The 22858-nt window shown below is 37.9% G+C and overlaps 1 protein-coding gene and 1 long non-coding RNA gene across 12 annotated transcripts in view; both read right to left on the reverse strand.

Annotated features, from left to right (window-relative positions):
* LOC145531644 (phospholipid-transporting ATPase ABCA3-like) overlaps nt 1-22858 on the reverse strand; it is a 234321-nt gene that overhangs the window by 45346 nt on the left and 166117 nt on the right. For all 11 annotated transcript variants that reach the window (XR_014072622.1, XR_014072623.1, XR_014072621.1 and 8 more), the window contains 2 exons: nt 6865-7026; nt 2885-3063 (listed from right to left, as the gene is read on the reverse strand). Coding sequence is in view for 8 of the 11 variants with exons in the window: in XM_081554592.1 (XP_081410718.1) it covers nt 2885-3063; nt 6865-7026 (341 nt within the window). In the remaining 3 variants the exon portion in view is untranslated. The remainder of the gene's footprint in view (nt 1-2884; nt 3064-6864; nt 7027-22858) is intronic.
* On the reverse strand, nt 12604-19364 carry LOC145531659 (uncharacterized). The gene is made up of 2 exons (XR_014072634.1): nt 19061-19364; nt 12604-13923 (listed from the first exon to the last, which is right to left on the reverse strand). It is a non-coding gene; the product is annotated as an uncharacterized LOC145531659 (long non-coding RNA).

Here is a 22858-nt window from a genome sequence, read left to right on the forward strand (position 1 = left end):
TTTGCAGACTGGTTGGTCCCCATCCCAACTGTCTTGAGACCTGGTCACAACTACTGTAGGTGTGCTCGTGGGCAGGATTGCCGCTCAGTATGGCTGGTTGTGAGGCCCAGCTGTGACCATTGTAGGTGTGCTGGTGTGTAGGGCTGGTCTCCAGGAAAGGGAGATGATTTGGAGGGGTTGCAGGTGGGGTGCAGTGAGATCCACTTTGAGGACTAAGCAGGGAGGGGAACTGGGTTGGGTGGGGCTGGCACTTAGCATAAGGCTGGGGTGTGGCACCCAATGTTAGTTATATATCTGGAGAATTACAGAAATGATCCATACCAACAGTGGATCAGCTAGGTAGAAAGAGACTAAACATATATGACATCTACTAGCACTTCTGTTCTTTGAGATGGTTCCACCAGATCCTACCCTTCTGGCATATGCCTTAAAACTAATCAATTAATTTCCTTCTTATATGATCCAGGTGCTTTGCAAGTCCTCAGTGCTGGGACATGGAGAAATCTGAGTTTGTATACAAGCTCTTCACAAGAAAGTGAAAGTGAAGTTGCTCAGTCGTGTCCGACTTTGTGCGACTCCATGGACTGTAGCCCATCAGGCTTCTCTGTCCATGGGATTTTCCAGGCCAAAATGCTGGAGTGGGTTGCCATTTCCTTCTCCAGGGGAGCTTCCTGACCCAGGGATCGAACCCAGGTCGCCCGCACTGCAGGCAGACGCTTTACCCTCTGAGCCACCAGGGAAGCTCTTCACAAGGGGAGTTTTGATTTTCCACAGCCAACTGGTTTTCCTGGTTATAAACCCAACAGATTCTCAGAGCCAGACATTATGGGGACTTATCTTCCCAGTGCAGGTCTTTTGGGCTGGGGAGCCTGATGTGGAGCTTGAACCCCTCCCTCCTTGAATATTACTTCTTGGGGTAATATTCCTCCTGTGGGTTCTGGCTAGCCCACATCTCTGCCCCTCCTACCCATCTTGATGTGGCCTTTTCTATATATCCTTAACTATATGAATTTTGTTTTGCTAGTCTTTTAGGTTACTATTGGAGACAGTTGTAGTTGTAGTTTTGGCATTTCTCTGGGAACAAGTAAACTCCTATTCTGCTACCTTTATCTGACTCCTGAAGATAATGCCAGATAATTTTCTAATGGAGTATCAGTTTATATTCCTAACACCAGTGTTTGATGGTTCCAATTGTACTGTTTCTTCAACACTTAGTATATTTATGTGTATATTGTGGTATCTCTCAGTGGTGTTCTTTGCATACCAGTGACTGTTGATGTTGTTACATATGCTTACTGGATGTTTGTATGTTCATTTTTGTAAAGTCAGTGTTCAAGTCTTTTGCTCATTTTAAAATCGGATTTTCTGCCAATTTTATTAGTGATTTTCAATTAAAAATATTTTTTCCTCTGTGTGACTTGCCTTTTGACTCATTTAATGATGTCTTTTGATGATTATGCCTTCACTATCATGGTTATATTTGCTATGTTTTTGTTCTGAAAGCTTTATTGCTTTATCTTTCACACTTAGATGTAGGAAAGTTGTAAACTAAAACTAACCTGTATGAAGTAAGATGGGAATCAAAGTTCATTATGTGCTTATGGAAATCCATTTGAATCAGCATCATTGAGATGAACATCCTCTCTTCACTGCATTTTGTGTCAATTCTGTCATATTTGTGCATCTATTTCTAGACATTTTGTTCCATTGTTCTCAAACTTTAGCATGCACAGAATTACTTGAGTGGCTCGTTAAAACAAGAATAATGGGTTCTAATCCCAAAATTTCCGGTTCAGTAGGTCAGGGATGGGGCCTGAAAAGTTGCATTTCTAAAAATCTGAGCTTATGCAGATAACCATACTTTAATAAAAATTATTCTTTCTGTTACATTGCTCTATTTCTCTGCCTTAATTACTATAGTTTAAAAAACACATATACGGTAGTATATGTCTACCATATTTGTTCTTTCTCAACAGTTCCTTGGAGATTCTTAACACTTTGCATTTCTGTGTACATTTTGAAATCACTTTACATTTCCATGTAAACTTTAGAATCAACTGATCAGATGATCATTCTACACACACACACGTGCACACACACACACACACAGGATTTTGATTGGGATTGCATTAAATCTTTAGATTAATCTAGGGAAAATTGTCATCTCCCCTTGATTGGGTTTTCCAAAGCAAGAACATGGTATATTTCTTCACTTATATAGGTCTTTAATATTTCAATTGTTTTTTTGTAATATTCCATGAAAATGTCTTACATAACTTCTGTTAGATTTATTCCTGGGTATTTTTTTAAATTCAAATAATACCATTTGAATGTTTTTATGCTATTCAAATGACATAATTTTATATTTAACTTTTTGTCTGTGGCTTATATATAGATATACAACTGATTTTTCTATGTAGACTTTGTATTTAGCAGTAGAACTGAGACCAAAATTTTGTACTTTAAGAAAGAGTCTGGGAGATTTTGACAAATACCAACATTTGAAAACAACTGCAATAGAGATGTGCTATTAAATATGCATTCTGTAGGCCAACAGAATCAATATCACTTGGGAGTTTATTAGAACTACCCAGGGATCAATTTAGGGTGAATGAGCAATTTTGGGAGGAAATGGTTTTCTGACACAAGAGATGTTCAAGGGAAAGCTTTCTATTATGATCAAAATGTTTTACAGTATCATGTTCTGACTGGTAGAGGTCATAATGTTTAGAAACTAAAATTCAAATTATGATAAACATCTTTGATTCATATCTATCCAAGGCAACATGGAGTGATTTATATTCCTATATCTTAGTAATGAAGTTAGGCAGATAGAGATATGCTTTTGGTCTTAGAAATATCTCTGATTCAATAAGATACTTACTTTATTGAATGTTTTGAAGATACCAAACAAAATGTAGCGAAACACAAAGGTTTTCACTTTCCACAAGGTGGTCTCCATAAGGAATATCAAGAGGAAGAAAAGAAGTCCTGTGACAGCCATTGCAATTAAGTATCTTCCAACTGCATCACGTTCCAAGGTATATATACTACGCTCAATTACTGATGACAACAACAAATAAAATATGGACTTACTTTAAAAGTTAACTCAATGAGCAAACTTTAAAAAGTCAACAAATAGGAAGTACTAAGTAGTGGTTATCAAATAAGCTCAAAATTAATGTATTTAATTGTATGTTTAAATAACTTTGTATGTCATGCAAAATATTTTCAAAATTCTTTACAGTCCAAAATCTATACAGTCCATGGAATTCTCCAGGCCAGAAGAGTGGAGTGGGTAGCCTTTCCCTTCTCCAGGGCATCTTCCCAACCCAGGGGTTGAATCCAGTTCTCCTGCACTGCAGGCAGATTCTTTACTAGCTGAGCCCTCAAAATCCATTAATGGAGGCAAAACTTTTAATTCCATGAACTTTGTCTTGCTATAGTTCTAGGCGTCCATTCCCAACATAGATAGTCAGAATCATTGGGTGAATGCCCACTCACACTAACCAGAGTACTGGATAGTAGCAGAGACTCTCCTTGCCCTCAAATATTATTTTCTCTGAAAATACTTTAGATAGAGGTTTTGAAAATTGGAGCAGGAGCAGAAGAATCACCTGGTAGTGTGCTACATATACAAACATTTTAACCTATAAGAGTTAAAGGTTAAAGTTTAAAAGTTAGTTGTAACTTAACATTTAAACTTAAGTTGTAAATGCCTAAGAGCTGGTACTTTTCCAATTACTTATGAGACAACTTTATAATTACAAGGTTTTGAATTCATGATAGTGAAAGCGGTAGATTCATAAAAGCGGTAAAGATCAAATTTCTTTTTTACTTAATAAAAGCTTCGTGTTAAAATATGATATACATACTTGGAAATCCACCTAAGTATAGGACTCAATGAATTTTTAGAAACTGAAAATAGCTATATAACAAGCAATATTTTTCACCCAGTTTTAAACTTCAACTGATCATATTTTTTCTTTTCTCTTTTACTTTCTTCCTTTCTTTCACTCTTTCCTTCTAGTTTATAATTGTGCATGCATGCATGTGTTCTGAGTCATTTCAGTCGTGCCTGACTCTGTGTGACCTTGTGGAGTGTAGCCTGCCAAGTTCCTCTGTCCATGAAGATTCTCTAGGCAAGAATACTGGAGTGGGTTGCCGTGTCCTCACCCAGGAGATCTTCCTGGCCCAGGGATCAAATCTGAGTCTCTTATGTATCATGCATCGGCAGATGGGTTCTTTACCACTAGCGCCAAGTGGGAAGCCCATTTATCACTGGACGTACTTTTTGTAGCTATCGCTCGATACATTACATTATGCATACATACCTTACAGAATCATGATGCTCTTCCTTTTATCAGTCTGAGTGAACTGTAAAAAACTTTTCCATGATTTATATCTCTGTAACATCCCCATTTACTACTGTCTTAAATATCCTCACTATATACACGGAGAACATTATCATACGCTGTTACCACTTTTGCTTTAACCACCAAACTTGAAAAAACTCAAGAGGAGAAAGTATGTAGTGTCCACCTATATTTTTACTTTTTTCATTGTTTTTTCTTGATGCTTCAAAATTCTTTCTTTAATCATTTATGTTTACAGACTCTCTAGAGCCATTCTTTCAGGACTTCTAGAGGTGAAAAATTTATATAGATATTCATCATCTGAAAATGTCTTGATTTCCCCTTCATTCTTGAAAGTTATTTCCTATCTATATGAAGTTTTGAGTAGACAGTTTTTTATTTACTTGAAAATAATGTGCTTCTTCTTCTGGTGTTTATGCTCTCTGATGAGAAATCTATAAATTAGAGGAATTGTTTTGCCTTTATGGATAAGGTATCATTTTTTTCTGTAGCTGCTTTTCTTTAGCTTTCAAAGTTTAATTATGATATCTCTTGGCATGAATTTCTTCAGTCTTTTTAGAATTGAGATATAATTAATATATAACATTAGTTTCAGGTATATAACATAATAATTTGATATTTGTATATGTTGAGAAATGATCACCACAATAAGTCTTATTAACATCCATCACCATACACACTTGTGCTTTTTTGTGTGTGATGAGAACTTTTAATATATACTCTCTTAGCAACTTTCAATTATACAATTCAGTATAAATATCTATAGTTACCATTCTGTACATTACATCCCCATGAGTTACTTATTTTATAACTGGAAGTTTGTACCTTTTAAATCCTTTCTCCCATTTGCCCAACCTCACAATCCCTGCCTCTTGGCAACCATCAGTTTGTTATCCATGAGCTTCTTTTAAAGATTCCACTTGTAAGTGAAATAATATGATATTCATCTTTCTCTATTTGACTTATAATGCTCTCAAGGTATATCTGAAATGTCTCAAATGGCAAGATTTCCTCATTTATGGATAAATAATATTCCATTACATATACACCCCATTTTCTTTATCCATTCATCCATGGCTATCATTTCTCATGAGAAAAATGCACTATGCATATGAGTGGTGAATCTTAGTTCTAACTTGCACAAGTTGTATAACAGAATAAGTTATTCAATTTTGTATAAGCTTTGGTTCAAAGAGAGAATAGCACAAAACTGGAATAACTGTGAAGATTCAAAATAATATAGCTATTCACATGCAATAATTAATTGACTCGTTTTAACTCTGATGGTTTTAGAAAAGGCAGAGGAACCAGAGGTCAAATTGCCAACATCAGATGGGTCATTGAAAAAGCAAGAGAGCTCCAGAAAAACATCTATTTCTGCTTTATTGACTATGCCAAAGCCTTTGACTGTGTGGATCACAACAAACTCTGGAAAATTCTGAAAGAGATGGGCATACCAGACCACCTGACCTGCCTCTTGAGAAACCTGTATGCAGGTCAGGAGGCAACAGTTAGAACCGGACATGGAATAACAGACTGGTTCCAAATTGGGAAAGGAGTATGTCAAGGCTGTATATTGTCACACTGCTTATTTAACTTATATGCAGAGTACATCATGAGAAACGCTGGGCTGGAAGAAGCACAAGCTGGAATCAAGATTTCCAAAGAAATATCAATAACTTCAGATATGCAGATGACACCACCCTTATGGCAGAAAGTGAAGAAGAATTAAAGAGCCTCTTGATGAAAGTGAGAGAGGAGAGTGAAAAAGTTGGCTTAAAGCTCAACATTCAGCAAACTAAGATCATGGCATCTGGTCCCATCACTTCATGGCAAATAGATGGGGAAACAGTGAGAGACTTTATTTTGGGGGACTCAAAAATCACTGCAGATGGTGATTGCAGCCATGAAATTAAAAGATGCTTACTCTTTGGAAGGAAAGTTATGACCAACCTAGACAGCATATTAAGAAGTAGAGACATTACTTTGTCAACCAAGGTCCGTCTAGTCAATGGTTTTTCCAGTAGTCACGTATGGATGTGAGAGTTGGACTATAAAGAAAGCTGAGTGCCGAAGAATTGATGCTTTTGAACTGTGGTGTTGGAGAAGACTCTTGAGAGTCCCCTGGACTGCAAGGAGATCCATCCAGTCCATCCTAAAGGAGATCAGTCCTGGGTGATCATTGGAAGGTCTGATGTTGAAGCTGAAACTCCAATACTTTGGCCACCTGATGCAAAGAGTTGACTCATTGGAAAAGACCCTAAAGCTGGGAAGGACTGGGGGCAGGAGGAGAAGGGGACGACAGAGGATGAGATGGCTGGATGGCATCATCGACTCGAAAGACATGGGTTTTGGTGGACTCCGGGAGTTGGTGATGAATAGGGAGGCCTGGTGTGCTGCGGTTCATGGGGTCGCAAAGAGTCAGACACGACTGAGCGACTGAACTGAACTGAACACTGATGAGACTTGGGTAGCCCCAGATACTTACCTGCTTTACTACAATTCATCCTGGGAGAAATATTTTCCTGTGAGGTACATACAAATTTTGTGTACTGGATATCATAATGCCGGCTGATGCTCATCCCAAAATTATGTATAGGTAACACCATCATTACCTTAAGCAGGGTGCTTTTAGAAGCAACTTCTTCACCTGTGTTTAAAAAGATCATAACATTAGCGTGATTTATATGAAATGAACTGTCCCAGGAAAGCAAAATCTCCCTAAGTTGCTCAAACTAAACTGAGAAAATTACAAAGCCATAATATTATCCTTGTAACTCTCTTGTCACTAAGTATACTCTCTCTGATGTCTTCTAGTGTAGTTTGTGTTGACAACTACAAAACTGGAAAATCCTTTTGAGAAAGTTGACGTCCATATTATCTCTTTTCCTGTCACTTGATGTGAACAGTAAACTCATACTGATTATTTCTCATATTTCTTATCCTATGTGATCAATAAAAATAGTCATAATGAGAAATTAGCCTCGTACTCAACAGTGAGAAAGAGATAGAGGAGCATTTTAAGAGTTGAAAGGAGGTATATTTTCAAAGAACCAAGCTTAAAGCTAACTGTGTGTGCATGCTTAGTTGCTCAGTCATGTCCAACTCTTTGTGATCCTGTGGACTGGAGCCCAGCAGGCTCCTCTGTCCATGGAATTCTCCAGGCAAGAATACTGGAGTGGGTAGCAATTCTCTTCTCCAGAGGATCTTTCCAACTCAGGGATCAAACCCAGATCTCCTGCACTGCAGACAGATTCCTTAATATCTGAGCCACAATGGAAGCCCTAAAACTGAGATTTCTCTAAATATTAAATTAATATGTATAATGTGCTATGTGCTTAGTGACCATTCTTTGTAACCCCATGGACTGCAGCCCACCAGGCTCCTCTGTCCATGGGGATTCTCCAGGAAAGAATACTGAAGTGGGTAGGCGTGCATTTCTCCAGGGGATCTTCCCAATCCAGGGAATGAACCCAGATCTCCTGCAGTTGCAGGTAGATTCTTTATTGACTGAGCCACCAGGGAAGCCCAAGAATACTGGAGTGGGTAGCCTATCCTTCTCCAGGGGATCTTCCTGACCCAGGAATCAAATTGGGGTCTCCTGCATTGCAGGCGGATTCTTTACCAGCTGAGCTACCTGGGAAGCCCTTATGTATAATAGCTGATGAACATACATGAGTAAATATAAAAGTTGTTATAGGTTAAGATATTAAGACTTCAAGATTGAGTCCAGATAATTGGGAATAATGATAAAATATGTCTGAGCAAAAAATATTTGTAAGATACTGACAAAAGAGAGGTGATGAGCAAAGATGATAGAGGAGAAATGAGGTTCTTAGGATGTAAATTTTCCAAGTGGTTAAGTCACACCAAGCATGTTCAAAGAGAATAAAAATTAGTTTAGACCCACATAATATGGTAGCCAGAAATAATAATTCTGGACACTGATTGGCCACTTTAGTATTGAAAAAAGGGAAAGTGTCAGTCACTCAGTCGTGTCTGACTCTTTGCAACCCCATGGAATGTAGCCTGCCAGGTTCCTCTGTCCATGAAATTCTCCAAGCAAGAAAGCATGCTAAAAGTAGTAAGTATCATTTCATCTCCTTGGTTACATTTACTCCTTATAATTTTTTTATGTGATTTTAAACAGGATACTCTGAAAACTATAAAACATTGATAAAGGGAATCAAAATTATTTAAAGAAATGAAGACATCCCCTGCTCTGGGATTAGAATAATTAATACTATTAATATAGGTATACTACCCAAAGCAATCTACAGGTTTAGTGCAATCCCTATCAAATGTCAGTTTTCACAAAACTAGAACAAATAATTCTAAAATTCATATGAAACCACTAAAGATCCCAAGTTGCCTAACCAATTTTGAGATAAAAGAATAAATCTGGAGATATAACCCTCCCAGACTTCAGACTATACTACAAAATTACACTAATCAAAACAGTGTGGTATTGGCACAAAAACAGGCAAGAAGCCCAGAAAAAAGCCCATGCACATACAGTCAATTAATCTGCTCAAAGGAGGCAAGAATGAACAAAAGAGAAAAGATAGTTTCTTCAACAAGCGGTACTGAGAAAACTGGACAGCCACAAATTAAACATTGAGATTAAAACATTTCCTCACACAATATACAAAAATAAAACCCAAAATGGTTTAAAGACCTAAATGCAAGATCTGAAACCATAAAACTCTTAGAAGAGAACATGAGCAGAACATTATGACATGAATCACTGTGGTACTTTCTTGGATCAGACTCCTGAGGCATAAGAAATAAAAAAATAAACAAATAAGATCCAGTTAAACTTAAAATATTTTGCACAGAAAAGGAAACCATCAACAAAGTGAAAATACAGCCTATGGAATGGGAGAAAATATTTACAAATGATGTGAAGGACAAGGGGTTAATATCCAAAAGATACAAACAGCTCACTCAACTCAGTATCCCCCAAAACAAGCAACTCAATTAAAAAAAAAATGGGCAGGAGATCTGTCTCATGCATCGAACCTGGAATGGTGTTCTGTTTCACATATGATAATATACATGTTTCAATGTTATTCTCTCAGAACGTCAGGAGATCTGAATAGACATTTCTCCAAAGAAGACATACAGATGGTAACAGACACTTGAAAAGATGCTCGACATTACTAATGACTAAAGAAATTCAAACCTAAACAACAATGAGATGTCACCTCACATGGGTCAGAATGGCTGTCATCAAGGTCTACAAATAACAAACGGTGGTGATAATATGGAAGAAGGGAACCCTTGTACCCTGTTGGAGGGAATGTAAATTGGTGCAGCCACTGTGGAAAACAGTGTAGAAGTTCCTCAAGAAACTTTAAATGGAACTATTGTATGATTCAGTAATTCCTCTCCCTGGTATATATCCAGAAAAAAAAGAAAATACTAATTCAAAGAGATGTATGCACCCCAACATTCAAGACAACAGTAGTTACAATAACCAAGATATAGAGGCAACCCAAACGCCCATCAACAGAGGAATTGTTATATATCTCAGTCATAAAAGGAATGGAATTCTGCCATTTGCAGCAATGTGAATGGACCTTGATAATATTATGTTAGTGAAATGTCAGAGAAAATCAAATACTACAGTATATATCTCATATGTGGAATTTGAAAAATAACACAAATTAATGTATATGCAAAAGAGAAACAGATTCATGGATACAGAAAACAAACTTGTAGTGACCAAAGTGCAGAAGGAAAAGGGGAGAGACAAACGAGGTTTATGGTATTAACAAATACCAAACTACCACATATATAAAAGACAAGTAACAATAACATACTCTAGAGCACAGAGAATTATACCCATTATCTTCTAATGACGTATAATGGAGTATGATCTGCAAAAATATTGAATCACTATGCTGTTCACCTGTAACCAACATGATATTGTAAATCACTTATTCTTCAATAAAAATGTAAGTGGCTAATGCAATAGATTAAAGTATTAGTCTCTCTCTGTATAGTACATAAATAGCCCCTCACCTTTAAGGAGCAGAGGAAAATCTTCTCAGATAAAGAAAAGTAGTATGATTCCTCAGCCCATAAACTGTTGAAACATACCATTTGAGGGAGGTGAGAAAAGAAATAAAAACTGAGAAAAATATGCTGTAATGGATAATGTTTTAAAATAATTATTTTCCAGTTCAGCATGTGTATTAATCAGCAAGGGTAGAATATCAACCAACCAGATTGGGCAGAAAGGATAAACAATCAGTGTAGCTATCCTGTGCATAATGACTGAACAGACCTTTTCTAGGATCTAGAGAAAAGCAGAATTGCTGTCTGCAGTTTGGGTTTGCATCTTTATACATTCTCAATGTCACTAATAACAATACCTTGACTTTTATGTCATGTCTGAGCAATGACAATTTAATTTCTTTCTTTCTATTTTTGTTTTTTTATTTTTATCTATTACTGCACTAATCAAGACATTAGATGTTATGTTGATTTTCAGGGAACATTTTAAATGATTTAGCATTGAATATGATATTCATTGTTTTTTGCAAATGCCTTTTATGAGGCTATGGAAATATTTACTTTGCTATTAAGAAAAGTTATAATGAATCATTGTTGGATGTTTTAATGATATTTTTGCATGTATCTATATTTTTATTCATTAATTTATTAATATTGTGAATTATATTAATACACTTTCTGAGTCTATTATTTAATGAGTATATCATTAAATCTACTTTGCATTGTTTTTGTTGTTGTTCATTTGCTCAGTTGCAGAACACCAGGCTTCCCTGTCCTTCACTATCTCCCAGAGTTTCCTCAAACTCATGTCCACTGAATCAGTGATGCCATCCAACCATCTCATCCCCTTCTTCTCCTGCCTTCAATCTTCCCAAGCATCAGGGTGTTTTCCAGTGAGTCAGGTCTTTGGATCAGGTCACCAAAGTATTGGAGTTTCAGCTTCATTATCAGTCCTTCCAATGAATACTCAGGGTTGATACTCCTTAGGATTGACTGGTTTAATCTCCTTGCTGTCCTTACTAGGAAAAATCTAGTTTGGTCAAAGTGAGTTACCTTTTCTATAGTTTACTGAATTCAGTTTCCAACATTTTGTTCAAAATATTGCGTCTGTATTTATGAGTAATTTTATCTTATAATGTTCCTTTCTTCTATTCTTTCCCATTTATGTTGTCAAACTTATACTATTTTCATATAATGGGTAGAAAAGCTGTTTCCCCCTCTTTATTCTCTAGAAGGGTCTGTATTAAATAAGAATTCCATTTTTGAATGTTTCATAAAATTTCAATATGGGTGTAATATTGTCCTTGTAGGAAGACATAATTAATAACTTAATTTTTGAATGGTTTATGGGACAATTAACATTTTATAACAACCTCAGATGTGCAGATGATACCACTTTAATGGAAGGAAGTGAAGAGGAACTAAAGAGCCCCTTGATTAGAATGAAAGAGGAGAGTAAAAAACCTGGCTTAAAATTCAACATTCAAAAAATTAAGATCATGGCATTCAGTCCCATCACTTCATGGCAAATAGATGGGGAAAAAATGGAAACAGTGACAGATTTTATTTTCTTGGGCTCCAAAATCACTGTGGATGGTGGACTGCAGCCATGAAATTAAAAGATGCTTTCTCCTTGGAAGAAAAACTATGACAAACTTAGTGCATTAAAAAGCAGAGACATCGCTTTGCTGTCAAAGGTCTGTTTGGTCAAAACTATAGTTTTCCCAGTATTCATGTACAGATGTTAGAGTTGGGCCATAAAGAAAGCTGAGTGCCAAAGAATTGATGCTTTTGAACTGTGGTGCTGAGGAAGACTCTTGAGAATCCCTTGGACAGCAAGGAGATCAAACCAGTATGCTGTTTAGATGACCATTACTTTGCAGTACAATCTGAAGTCAAGGGATCTGATTCCTCCAGCTCCATTTTTCTTTCTCAGGATTGCTTTCGCTATTTGTTTTTTGTGTTTCCATACAAATTGTAAAAATTTTTAACTTATTTTGTGCCAAACACCCCCGGAAATATGCTAGGGATTGTATTGTATCTGCAGATTGTTTTGGGTATTATAGTTATCACAATATTGGTTCTTCCAATCCAAGAACATGGTGTATCTCTCCATCAGTTTGTGTCATCTATTATTTCTTTCATCAGTGTCACAATTTTATGCATACTGGTCTTTTATCTCCTTAGGTAAGTTTATTCCTAGGTGTTTTATTCTTTTTGATGTTATGGTAAATGGAATCGGTTTCTTGATTTCTCTTTCTGGTCTTTCATTTTTAGTGTATAGGAATGCAAGAGATTTATGTGTATTAATTTTGTATACTGCAAATATACCAAGTTCATTGATAAGCTCTAGTAGTTTCATGGTGGTTTCTTTAGGGTTTTCTATGTATAGTATGTTGCTAACTGTGGTGACAGTTTTACTTCTTTTTTTAAAAAAAATCATTTATTTATTTTAATTGGAGGATAATTACTTTACAATATTGTGATGGTTTTGGCCACAAGTATACATGTGCCCTCCCTAACCTGAACCCCCCTCCCACCTTCTTCCCCATTTCGACCCCCTGGGTTGTCCCAGAGCACCAGCTTTGGGTGCCCTGCTTCATGCATCAAATTTGCACTGGTCATCTCTTTTACATATGGTAATATACATGTTTCAATGCTATTCTCTCAAATCATCCCATCCTTGCCTTCTCCCACTGAGTCCAAAAGCCTGTTCTTTATATCTGTGTCTCCTTTGCTGCCCTGCATGTAGGATTATTGGTACCATGTTTCTAAATTCCATATATATGTGTTAATACACAGTATTAGTGGCGTTGGGAAAACTGTTCAACTACATGTAAAATAATGAAACTAGAACACTTTCTAACACCATTCACACACACAAAAAAAATCAAAATGAATTGAAGATCAAAATGGAAGGCCAGAAACTATAAAACACTTAGAGGAAAACACAGGCAGAACATTCTCTGACATAAATCACAGCAAGATCCTTTAAACCCACCTCTCAGAGTAGTGGAAATAAAAATGAAAATAAACAAATGGGACCTAAATAAACTGAAAAGCTTTTGCACAATGAAGGAAACTATAAGGAAGGTGAAAATGAAAAGACAACCTTCAGAATGGGAAAAAATAATAGCAAATGAAACAACTGACAAAGAATTAATCTCCAAAATATACAAGAAGCTCATGCAGCTCAATACTAGAAAAAATGAAAAATCCAATCAGAACGTGAGCAAAAGACCTAAACAAACATTTCTCCAAAGAAGACATACTGGCAGAAAAGACGCTCAACATCACCCATTAGAGAAATGCAAATGAAAACCACAATGAGGTATCATCTCACACCAGTTAGAATGGCCATAACCAAAAAGTCTATAAATGTTACAAAGGGTGTGGAGAAAAGGGAACCCTTAACACTGTTGGTGGGAATGTGCACTGGTACAGCCACTATGGAGAACAGTGTGGAGATTCCCTAAAAAATTGGATATAGAACTGCCATCAGTTCAGTTCAGTTGCTCAGCAGTATCTGACTCTTTGTGACCCCATGGACTGCAGCTCACCAGGATTCCCTGTCCATCACCAACTCCTGGAGCTTGCTCAAGCTCATGTCCATCGAGTCGGTGATGCCATCCAACAATCTCATCCTCTGTTGTCACCTTCTCCTCCTGCCTTCAATCTTTCCCAGAATCAGGGTCTTTTCCAATGAGTCAGTTCTTCGCATCAGGTGGCCAGAGTAATGGAGTTTTAGCTTCAGCATTAGTCCTTCCAATGAATATTCAGGACTGATTTCCTTTAGGATTGATTGGTTAGATCTCCTTGCAGTCCAAGGGACTCTCAAGAGTCTTCTCCAACACTGCCGTTCAAAAGCATCAATTCTTAGGCACTCAGCTTTCTTTATGGTCCAACTCTCACATCCATACATGACTACTGGAAAACCATAGCTTTGATTAGATGGATCTTTGTTGGCAAAGTAATATCTGTGCTTTTTAATATGCTGTCTAGGTTGGTCATAACTTTTCTTCCAAGGAGCAAGTATCTTTTAATTTCATGGCTGCAGTCACCATCTGCAGTGATTTTGGAGCCAAGAAACTAAAGTCTGTCACTGTTTCCATTGTTACCCCATCTATTTGTCATGAAGCGATGGGACCGGATGCCATGATCTTAGTTTTTTGAATGTTGAGTTTTAAAGCCAGTTTTTTCACTCTCCTCTTTCATTTCCATCAGGAGGCTCTTTAGTTCCTACTCACTTTTTGTCATAAGGGTGGTGTCATCTGTATATCTGAGGTTATTGATATTTCTCCCAGCAATCTTGATTTCAGCTTGTGCTTCATCCAGCCCAGCATTTCACATCATGTACTCTACATATAAGTTATATAAGCAGAGTGACAATATACAGCCTTGACATACTCCTTTCCCAACTTGGAACCAGTCCATTGAGCCATGTCCAGGTCTAACTGTTGCTTCTTGAGCTGCATACAGATTTCTCAGGAGGCAGGTAAGGTTGCTTGGTATTCCCTTTAAGGATTTTCCACAGTTTGCTGTGATCCATACAGTCAAAGGCTTTGATATAGTCAATAAAACAGAAGTAGATATTTTTCTGGAACTCTTGCTTTTTCGATGATCCAATGGATGCTGGCAATTTGATCTCTGGTTCCTCTGCCTTTTCTAAATCCAGATTGAACATCTGGAAGTTCTCAGTTCACATACTGTTGAAGCCTGGCTTGGAGAATTTTGAGCATTACTTTTCCAGCTTGTGAGATGAGTGCAATTGGGCAGGAGCTTGAACTTTCTTTGGGATTGGAATGAAAACTGACCTTTTCCAGTCCTGTGGCCACTGCTGAGTTTTCCAAATTTGCTGGCATATTGAAGGCAGCCCTTTAACAGCGTCATCTTTAAGGATTTGAAATAGCTCAACTGGAATTCCATCACCTCCACTAGCTTTGTTCGTAGTGATGTTTCCTAAGGCCCACTTGATTTCACATTCCAGGATGTCTGGCTCTAGGTGAGTGATCACACCATCGTGGTTATCTGGGTCTTGAAGATCTTTTTTGTACAGTTCTTCTGTGTATTCTTGCCACCTCTTCTTAATATCTTCTGCTTCTGTTAGGTCCATACCATTTCTGTCCTTTATTGTGCCCATCTTTGCATGAAATGTTCCCTTGGTATCTCTAATTTTCTTGAAGAGATCTATATTCTTTCCCATTCTATTGTTTTCCTCTCTTTCTTTTCATTGATCACTGAGGAAGGCTTTCTTATCTCTCCTTGCTATTCTTTGGAACTTCCATAATAACCCAGCAATCCCACTGTGGGGCATACAACGTGAGGAAACCAGAATTGAAAGAGACATGTACCCCATTGTTCATCGGAGCACTATTTACAATAGCTAGGACATGGAAGCAACCTAGATGTCCACTGGCAGATGAGTGGATAAATAGTTGTGGTACATATGCACAATGAAATATTACTCAGCTATAAAAAAAGAACACATTTGAGTCATTTCTAATGAGGTGGATGAACATGGAACCTATTACACAGAGTGAAGTACGTCAGAAAGATAAAGACAAATACTTTTCTAATTTGTATTGCTTTTATTTATTTTTCTTCTTTGATTGCCTTGTCTAGGACTTCCAGTACTATGTTGAATATAGTGCTGAGAGTGAACATCCTTGTCTTGTTCCTGATGTTAGAGAAAATACCTTCAGTTTTTCACCGTGGGGAATGATGTTTGCTGTGCATTTGTCCTGTATATCCTTTATTATGTTTAGGTAAGTTCCCTCCAAACCCACTTCCTGGAGAGGTTTTATCATTAATGGGCTTTGAATTTTGTCAAAAGCTTTTTCTGCATCTATTGAGTGGTTTTTTATTTTTCAATTTGTTAATATGGTGTATCACATTGATTCATTTGCATATATTAAAGAATACTTGCTTTCCTAAGATCAATTCCACTTGATCATGGTGTATGATCCTTTTCATGTGCTGTTGGATTCTATCTGCTACTTTTTTGTTGAAAATTTTTGCATCTATATTCATCAGTAATATTAGCCTATTCTTTTTTGTAGTATCTTTGTCTGATTTTGGTCTCATGGTGGTATTGGCCTTGCAGAATGATCCTGTTAATATTACTTCCTGTACAATTTTTTGGAAAAGCTTCAGAAGGACAGGTGTCAATTCTCTAAATGTTCAATATAATTCACCTGTGAAACAATCTTGTCTACTTTTGTTTGTTGGAAGAATTTTAATCACATTTTCAATTTCTATACCTATTATTGATCTGTTCATATTTTCTGTTTCATCTTTGTTCAATCTTAGAAAACGTATCTTTCTAAGAATTTGTCCATTTATCCTAGGTTGTCCATTTTATTGTCGTATAGTTCCTTGTAGTAATCTCTTATCATCTTTGGTATTTCTGTGGTATCTCTTGTAACTTCTTTTCCATTTCTAATTTCATTGATTTGAATCCTGTCCCTTTTTTTCTTTCTAAAGTTTTCTCAATTTTGTTTATCTTTTCAAAGAACCAGCTTTTACTTTCATTGATCTTCACTATTGTTTTCATCATCTCTATTTCATTTATTTCTGTTGAGATCTTTATGATTTCTTTCCTTCTGCTAACTTAGGGTTTTGTACATTCTTATTTCTCTAGTTGCTTTAGCTGTAATCTCAGGTTATTTATTTGAGATTTTTCTTATTTCTTGATAAGGTTGTATTTCCATGAACTTCCCTCTCAGAACTGCGTTTGTTGTGCACCAAAGGATTTGGATAACTGTGTTTTTGTTGTCATTTGTCTCTAGATATTTTTTATTTCCTCTTTGATTTTTTCAGTGATCCATTGATTATTTAGTAAAATATTTGCTATTCATGTGTTTGTCATTTTTTTTCCCTGTAATTGATTTCTAATCTCATGCATTGTGGTCAAAAAAGATGCTTGAAACAACTTCAATTTTCTTAAATTTATTACACTTGATTTGTGACCCAAGATGTGATTTATCCTGGAGCATGTTCCTTATGCAGTTGATAAGAAAGTGTATTCTTTTGTTTACAGATAGAATATCCTATAAATATCAATGAGTCTATCTGGTCTAATATTTAATTGAAGGCTTGTGTCTCCTCATTAAATTTCTGTCTGGATGATCTGTTCATTAGTATAAGTGGGGTGTTAAAGTGCCCCATTATTACTGTGTTACTGTTGACTTTCCCTTTTATGGCTGTTAGCATTTGCCTTACATAGTGAGGTGCTCCTATGTTGGATGTATGTATATCTGTTGTTGCTGTTTAGTTACTAAGTTATGTCCAACTCTTTTGCAACCCTATGGACTATAACTTGCCAGGCTCCTCTGTCCATGGGATTTTCCAGGCAAGAATACTGGAACAGGTTGCCATTTTCCTCTTTAGGGGATCTTCCCTACCCAGGGATCAAACCTATGTCTCCTGCATTGGCAGATAGAGTCCTTAACAGTGAGTTGCATATTTATTTACAATTGCTGTATCTTCTTCTTGTGTTCCCTTGCTCATTATATAGTCTCAATCCTTTTCTCTGGTAACAGTTTTTATCTTAAAGTTTCTTTTGTCTGATATGAGTAACATTGCTCCAGCTTTTTTTTTTAATTTCCAATTTCATGGAATATCTTTACCTGTCCCCTCACTTTCAGTCTCTATGTGTTCCTAAAACTGAAGTAGGTCTCTTCTAGGAAGCATATACACAGCTTTTGCTTTTGTATCCACTCAGCTTGTCCCTGTCATTTGGTTGGGATACTTAATTCATTCACATTTAAGGTAATTATCGATATGTAAGTTCCTATTACCATTTTCTCAATTGTTTTGGGTTTGTTTTTGTAGGTCTTTTCTCTTCCCTTCCTATTTGTGTTCTTCTCTTAGGTTTTCCTTTATTGCGCCCATCTTTGCATGAAATGTTCCCTTGGTATCTCTAATTTTCTTGAAGAGATCTCTAGTCTTTCCAATTCTATTGTTTTACTCTATTTCTTTGCACTGATCACTGAGAAAGTCTTATCTCTCCTTGCTATTCTTTGGAACTCTGCATTCAAATGGGTATATCTTTCCTTTTCTCCTTTGCCTTTCACTTCTCTTCTTTTCACAGCTGTCTGTTAACGCCTCCTCAGACAACCATTTCGCTTTTTTGCATTTCTTTTTCTTTGAGATGGTCTTGATCCCTGCCTCCTGTACAATGTCACAAACTTCCATCCATAGTTCTTCAGGCACTTTATCAGATCTAATCCCTTGAACCTATCTGTAACTTCCACTGTATAATCGTAAGGGATTTGATTTAGGTCATACCTGAATGGTCTAGTGGCTTTCCCTACTTTCTTCAAGTCTGAATTTGGCAATAATGAGTTCATGGTCTGAGATCCGACCAGTCCATCCTAAAAAAATCAGTTCTGAATACTCATTGGAAGGATTGATGCTGAGGCTGAAACTTCAATACTTTGGCTACCTTTGCAAAGAACTGACTCATTTGAAAAGACCCTGATGCTGGGAAAGATTGAAGGCAGGAGGAGAAGGGGATGACAGAGGATGAGATGGTGGGATGGCATCACCAACTCAATGGACACGAGTTTGAGTAAACTCTGGGGGTTGGTGACAGACAGGGAGGCCTGGTGCACTGCATCCCATGGGGTCACAAAGAGTCAGACATGACTGAGCAACTGAACTGACTGACTGACTTATGTTTTCTACCCAGAAAAGTCCCTTTAGCATTTGTTGTAAAACTGGTTTGATGATGCCGAATTCTCTTAGCTTTTGCTTGTCTATGAAGCTTTTGATTTCTCCATCAAATCCAAATCTCTTAGAGCCTTGCTAAGTAGAACATTCTTGGTTTTAAGTTCTTTGCTGTTATCACTTAAAGTATATCCTGCCATTCCCTTCTGGCCTGCAAAGTTTCTGCTGAAATATCAGCTGATAACCTTATGAGGCTTCCCTTGTGTGTTATTTGTTGCTTTTCCCTTGCTCATTTTAATTATTTTATATTTAATTTTTGTTTAATATGCATCTCAGTGTGTTTCTCCTTGGGTTTATCCTGTATGGTACTCTCTGTGCTTCCTGGAGGTGGGTGTTAATTTTCTTTTCCATGTCAGGCAAGTTTTTGATTACAATCTTTTCAAATATTCTGTCTGCTCCTTTCTCTTACTCTTCTTCTTTCGAGACCCCCATAGTTTGAATGTTCGTGCTTTTAGTATTATTCCAGAGGTCTCTAAGACTGTTCTCTTTTCTTTATATTCTTTCTTCTTTGTTTAGTTCCATGCAGTAATTCCCACCATTCTATTTGCCAGCTCACATACCCATTCTTCTGATACAGTTAGTCAACTGATTCTTTCTAGAGTATTTTTTTCTTAGGTATTGTATTGTTCATCACAGTTTGTTTTTTAATTGGAGTTCTGTAGCTTTTCCAGGTCCTTGTTAATCATTTCTTGTATCTTCTCCATCTGTGCCTCTATTCTATTTTCAACATCTTAGATCATCTTTACTGTCATCACTCTGAATTATTTTTCAGGTATATTTCCTAGCTCCTTTTCATTTAGTTGGTCTTGTGGATTTTTACTTTGCTCCTTTGTCTGACATATTTCTTTGCCGTCTCATTTTGTCTAACCTACTGTGTTTTTTGCTTCTTTTCTGCCGGCTGCAGGGTCATAGTTGCTCCAGTTTCTACTGTCTGCCCCCTAGTGGGTGAGTGCAATCAAAGGGTTTGTGCAGGCTTCCTGTTAGAAGGAACTGGTGCATGCCTTCTGGTAGGTAGAGCTGGGTCTTATTTCTCTGGTGGGCAGAGCCATGTCAGGGGATGTGTTTTGGGGGGTTTGTGAGCTTAGTACTACTTTAGTCAGCTTGTATGCTGAAAGTGGGGATGTGTTCCTATTATGTTGGTTGTTTGCCCTTAGGTGTTCTGGCACTGGAGTTTGCAGACAGTTGGGTGCAACTAGATCTTGATGCCAAGATGAGAACCTCTGAGAGAGGTCATGCCAATCAATACTCTCTAGAGCCATCACTTGGTGGTCCTGCAGCCAGGACTTGGCACTTCACCACAGGGCCTCAAGTTAAACCCCTCAATGGGTAACCAAGACCTTGCAAGTCACGCTGAGCCAACAAAAGGAAGCAAATATAAATCAAGATAAGCAATAAAAATAAAACCAAACAAAAACAAAGACCACAAAGAAACAAGAAAACAACCAAACATACAAAAGCCATGAGACCAAAACAGAATAAAACCAACAAGAGCGAAAAACAAAATCCAAACAAACAACAACAAAACCCCAGAAAAAATCAACCTAAAAAACCTCCAAAACACAAAGAAACAAAAGACAGAAACAAAACAAAAAGCAAATTAAAATAGAAACACAAAATAGATGAAAAAATAGAAATAAGTAAAAGTAAAAAATAAATAGAATAATAACAACAAGAGCAATCATTCCTTGGGGCCTCTGCTATCAATGCCCTTGCCCTCAAAGGGTTGTTGTCGTTCAGTCCCTCAGTCATGCCTGACTCTTTGTCACCCATGGACAGCAACACACCAGGCTTCACTGTCCTTCATATCTACCAGAGTTTGCTGAAACTCAGGTCCATTGAATTGGTGATGCCATCCAACCATCTCATCTTCTGTCATCCCCTTCTCCTTTCCCTTTAATCTTCCCTAGCATCAGGATCTTTTTCAATAAGTCAGGTCTTCACATCAGTGGCCAAAGTATTGGAGCTTCAGCTTCAGCATCAGTCCTTCCAAGGAATATTCAGGATTGATTTCTTTTAAGATTGACTGGTTTGATCTCCTTGTTGTTCAAGAGACTCTCAAGAGTTTTCTCCAGCACCACAGTTCAAAAGTATCAATTTTTCAATGCTCAACCTTCTTTATGGCCCAACTCTCACATCCATACATGAGTACTGGAAAAACAATAGCTTTGACTATATGGGCCTTTGCTGGCAACGTAATGTCTCTACTTTTTAATACACTGCCTAGGTTTCTCATAGCTTTTCTTCCAAGGAGCAAGTGTCTTTTAATTTCATGGCTGTAGTCACTGTCCACAGTGATTTTGGAGCCCAAGAAAATAGTCTGTCACTGTTTCCATTGTTTCCCCATCTATTTGCCATGAAGTAATGGGACCAGTTGCCATAATCTTAGTTTTTTGAATGTTGCGTTTTAAGCCAGCTTTTTCACTCTCCTCTTTCACCTTCATCAAGAGGCTCTTTAGTTCCTCTTTGCTTTCTGCCATAAGGGTGGTGTCATCTGCATATCTGAGGTTATTGGTATTTCTCCCGGCAATCTTGATTCCAGCTTGTGCTTCATCCAGTCAGGCATTTCGCATGATGTACACTGCATATAAGTTGAATTAGCAGGGTGACAATATACAGCCTTGATGTACTCCTTTCCCAATTTTGAGCCAGGTGAGCGAGCAACAGCCAAACTCTACCCTCCTAGGAGGCCCTCCAAGACCTCTTTGTAGGTCTAGACCATGGACCAGTACCAGTCTGTGACCTGTTGGGAAGCAGGATGCATAGAAATAGGTAAGAGGTGGGTGAATGTGTGAAGCTTCATCTTCAACTCCCCATTGCTTGCATTACTGCCTGCACCATCTTCCTACCCTCAAAACATTGTCTTCCTCAATACCGTTCTCTGCTTCCAAAAAGTTTGGGGACTGCTGCTATTTGGGGCAGCTCAGACTCTGACCTAGACCAACTCCCACATGTATGTGTCCACAAAAACCACAGCTACTAAAGGTAGACCCATGTCTGATGTGAGAGCACTCATTGTCTGTTCAGATGTTCCACAGGTGTGGTATTTAAAAAAACCAATCATGGGTGTTTAATCTGTGACTTTCATAGCTATATGGAGAGATTTTAATTCTGCTTCTTTAGTCACACAGCCCCAAGAGCTCAGCTTTGGTTTTGGTCACACCTCTGCATGTGGGTCACCCTCCAACAACTGCTCCCCAACCAGGTGAGGAGGGTGATGAAGGCTGTGACTAACTGAGGCTTACTTGTTTTCTTGCTTAGGTCAGAGCCCCCTCTACTGCCTACAGTGGCAGGGTCTGGCAGGAGGTGGTGGTGGACTGGAGCATGGGGGCTTGCTCAAGCATGCGAGTGACATGGTAGCAACCCCTGGGGCATGTGCTCACTCTGGCAGGAGCCCCTCTCAGTGCCTGCAGAGGCAGGGACTGGTGTATGGGGAGAGAGGCCACAAGGCTGCCCTTTCTGCATGTGCCACTGAACAATGGTGCCTTGCTTCCATGGCAGTCTGTGCTTCCTCCAGAAGCATTCTCAGCTGCAGAGGTTCTCACTCCAATCCCCTCAGACTTTCTCCATGCAGCCAACAGCAGTCCTCTCCCTAGAGCTGCTCTCCAAGTTCCATGCTTCAGCACCCATTCCCCACCAGCACCAGTGGATACCTGTCTCAGGCTGGGGTGTGAAGGGCTATGGCACATATCATTTGTGTGAGTCTCACTCTGACCTGTCTGACATGGGCTTGC

Source organism: Giraffa tippelskirchi, chromosome 13, assembly GCF_054371585.1.
Source record: "Giraffa tippelskirchi isolate mGirTip1 chromosome 13, T2T-mGirTip1v1.2.pri, whole genome shotgun sequence".
NCBI classification, from domain to species: Eukaryota; Metazoa; Chordata; class Mammalia; order Artiodactyla; family Giraffidae; genus Giraffa; species Giraffa tippelskirchi.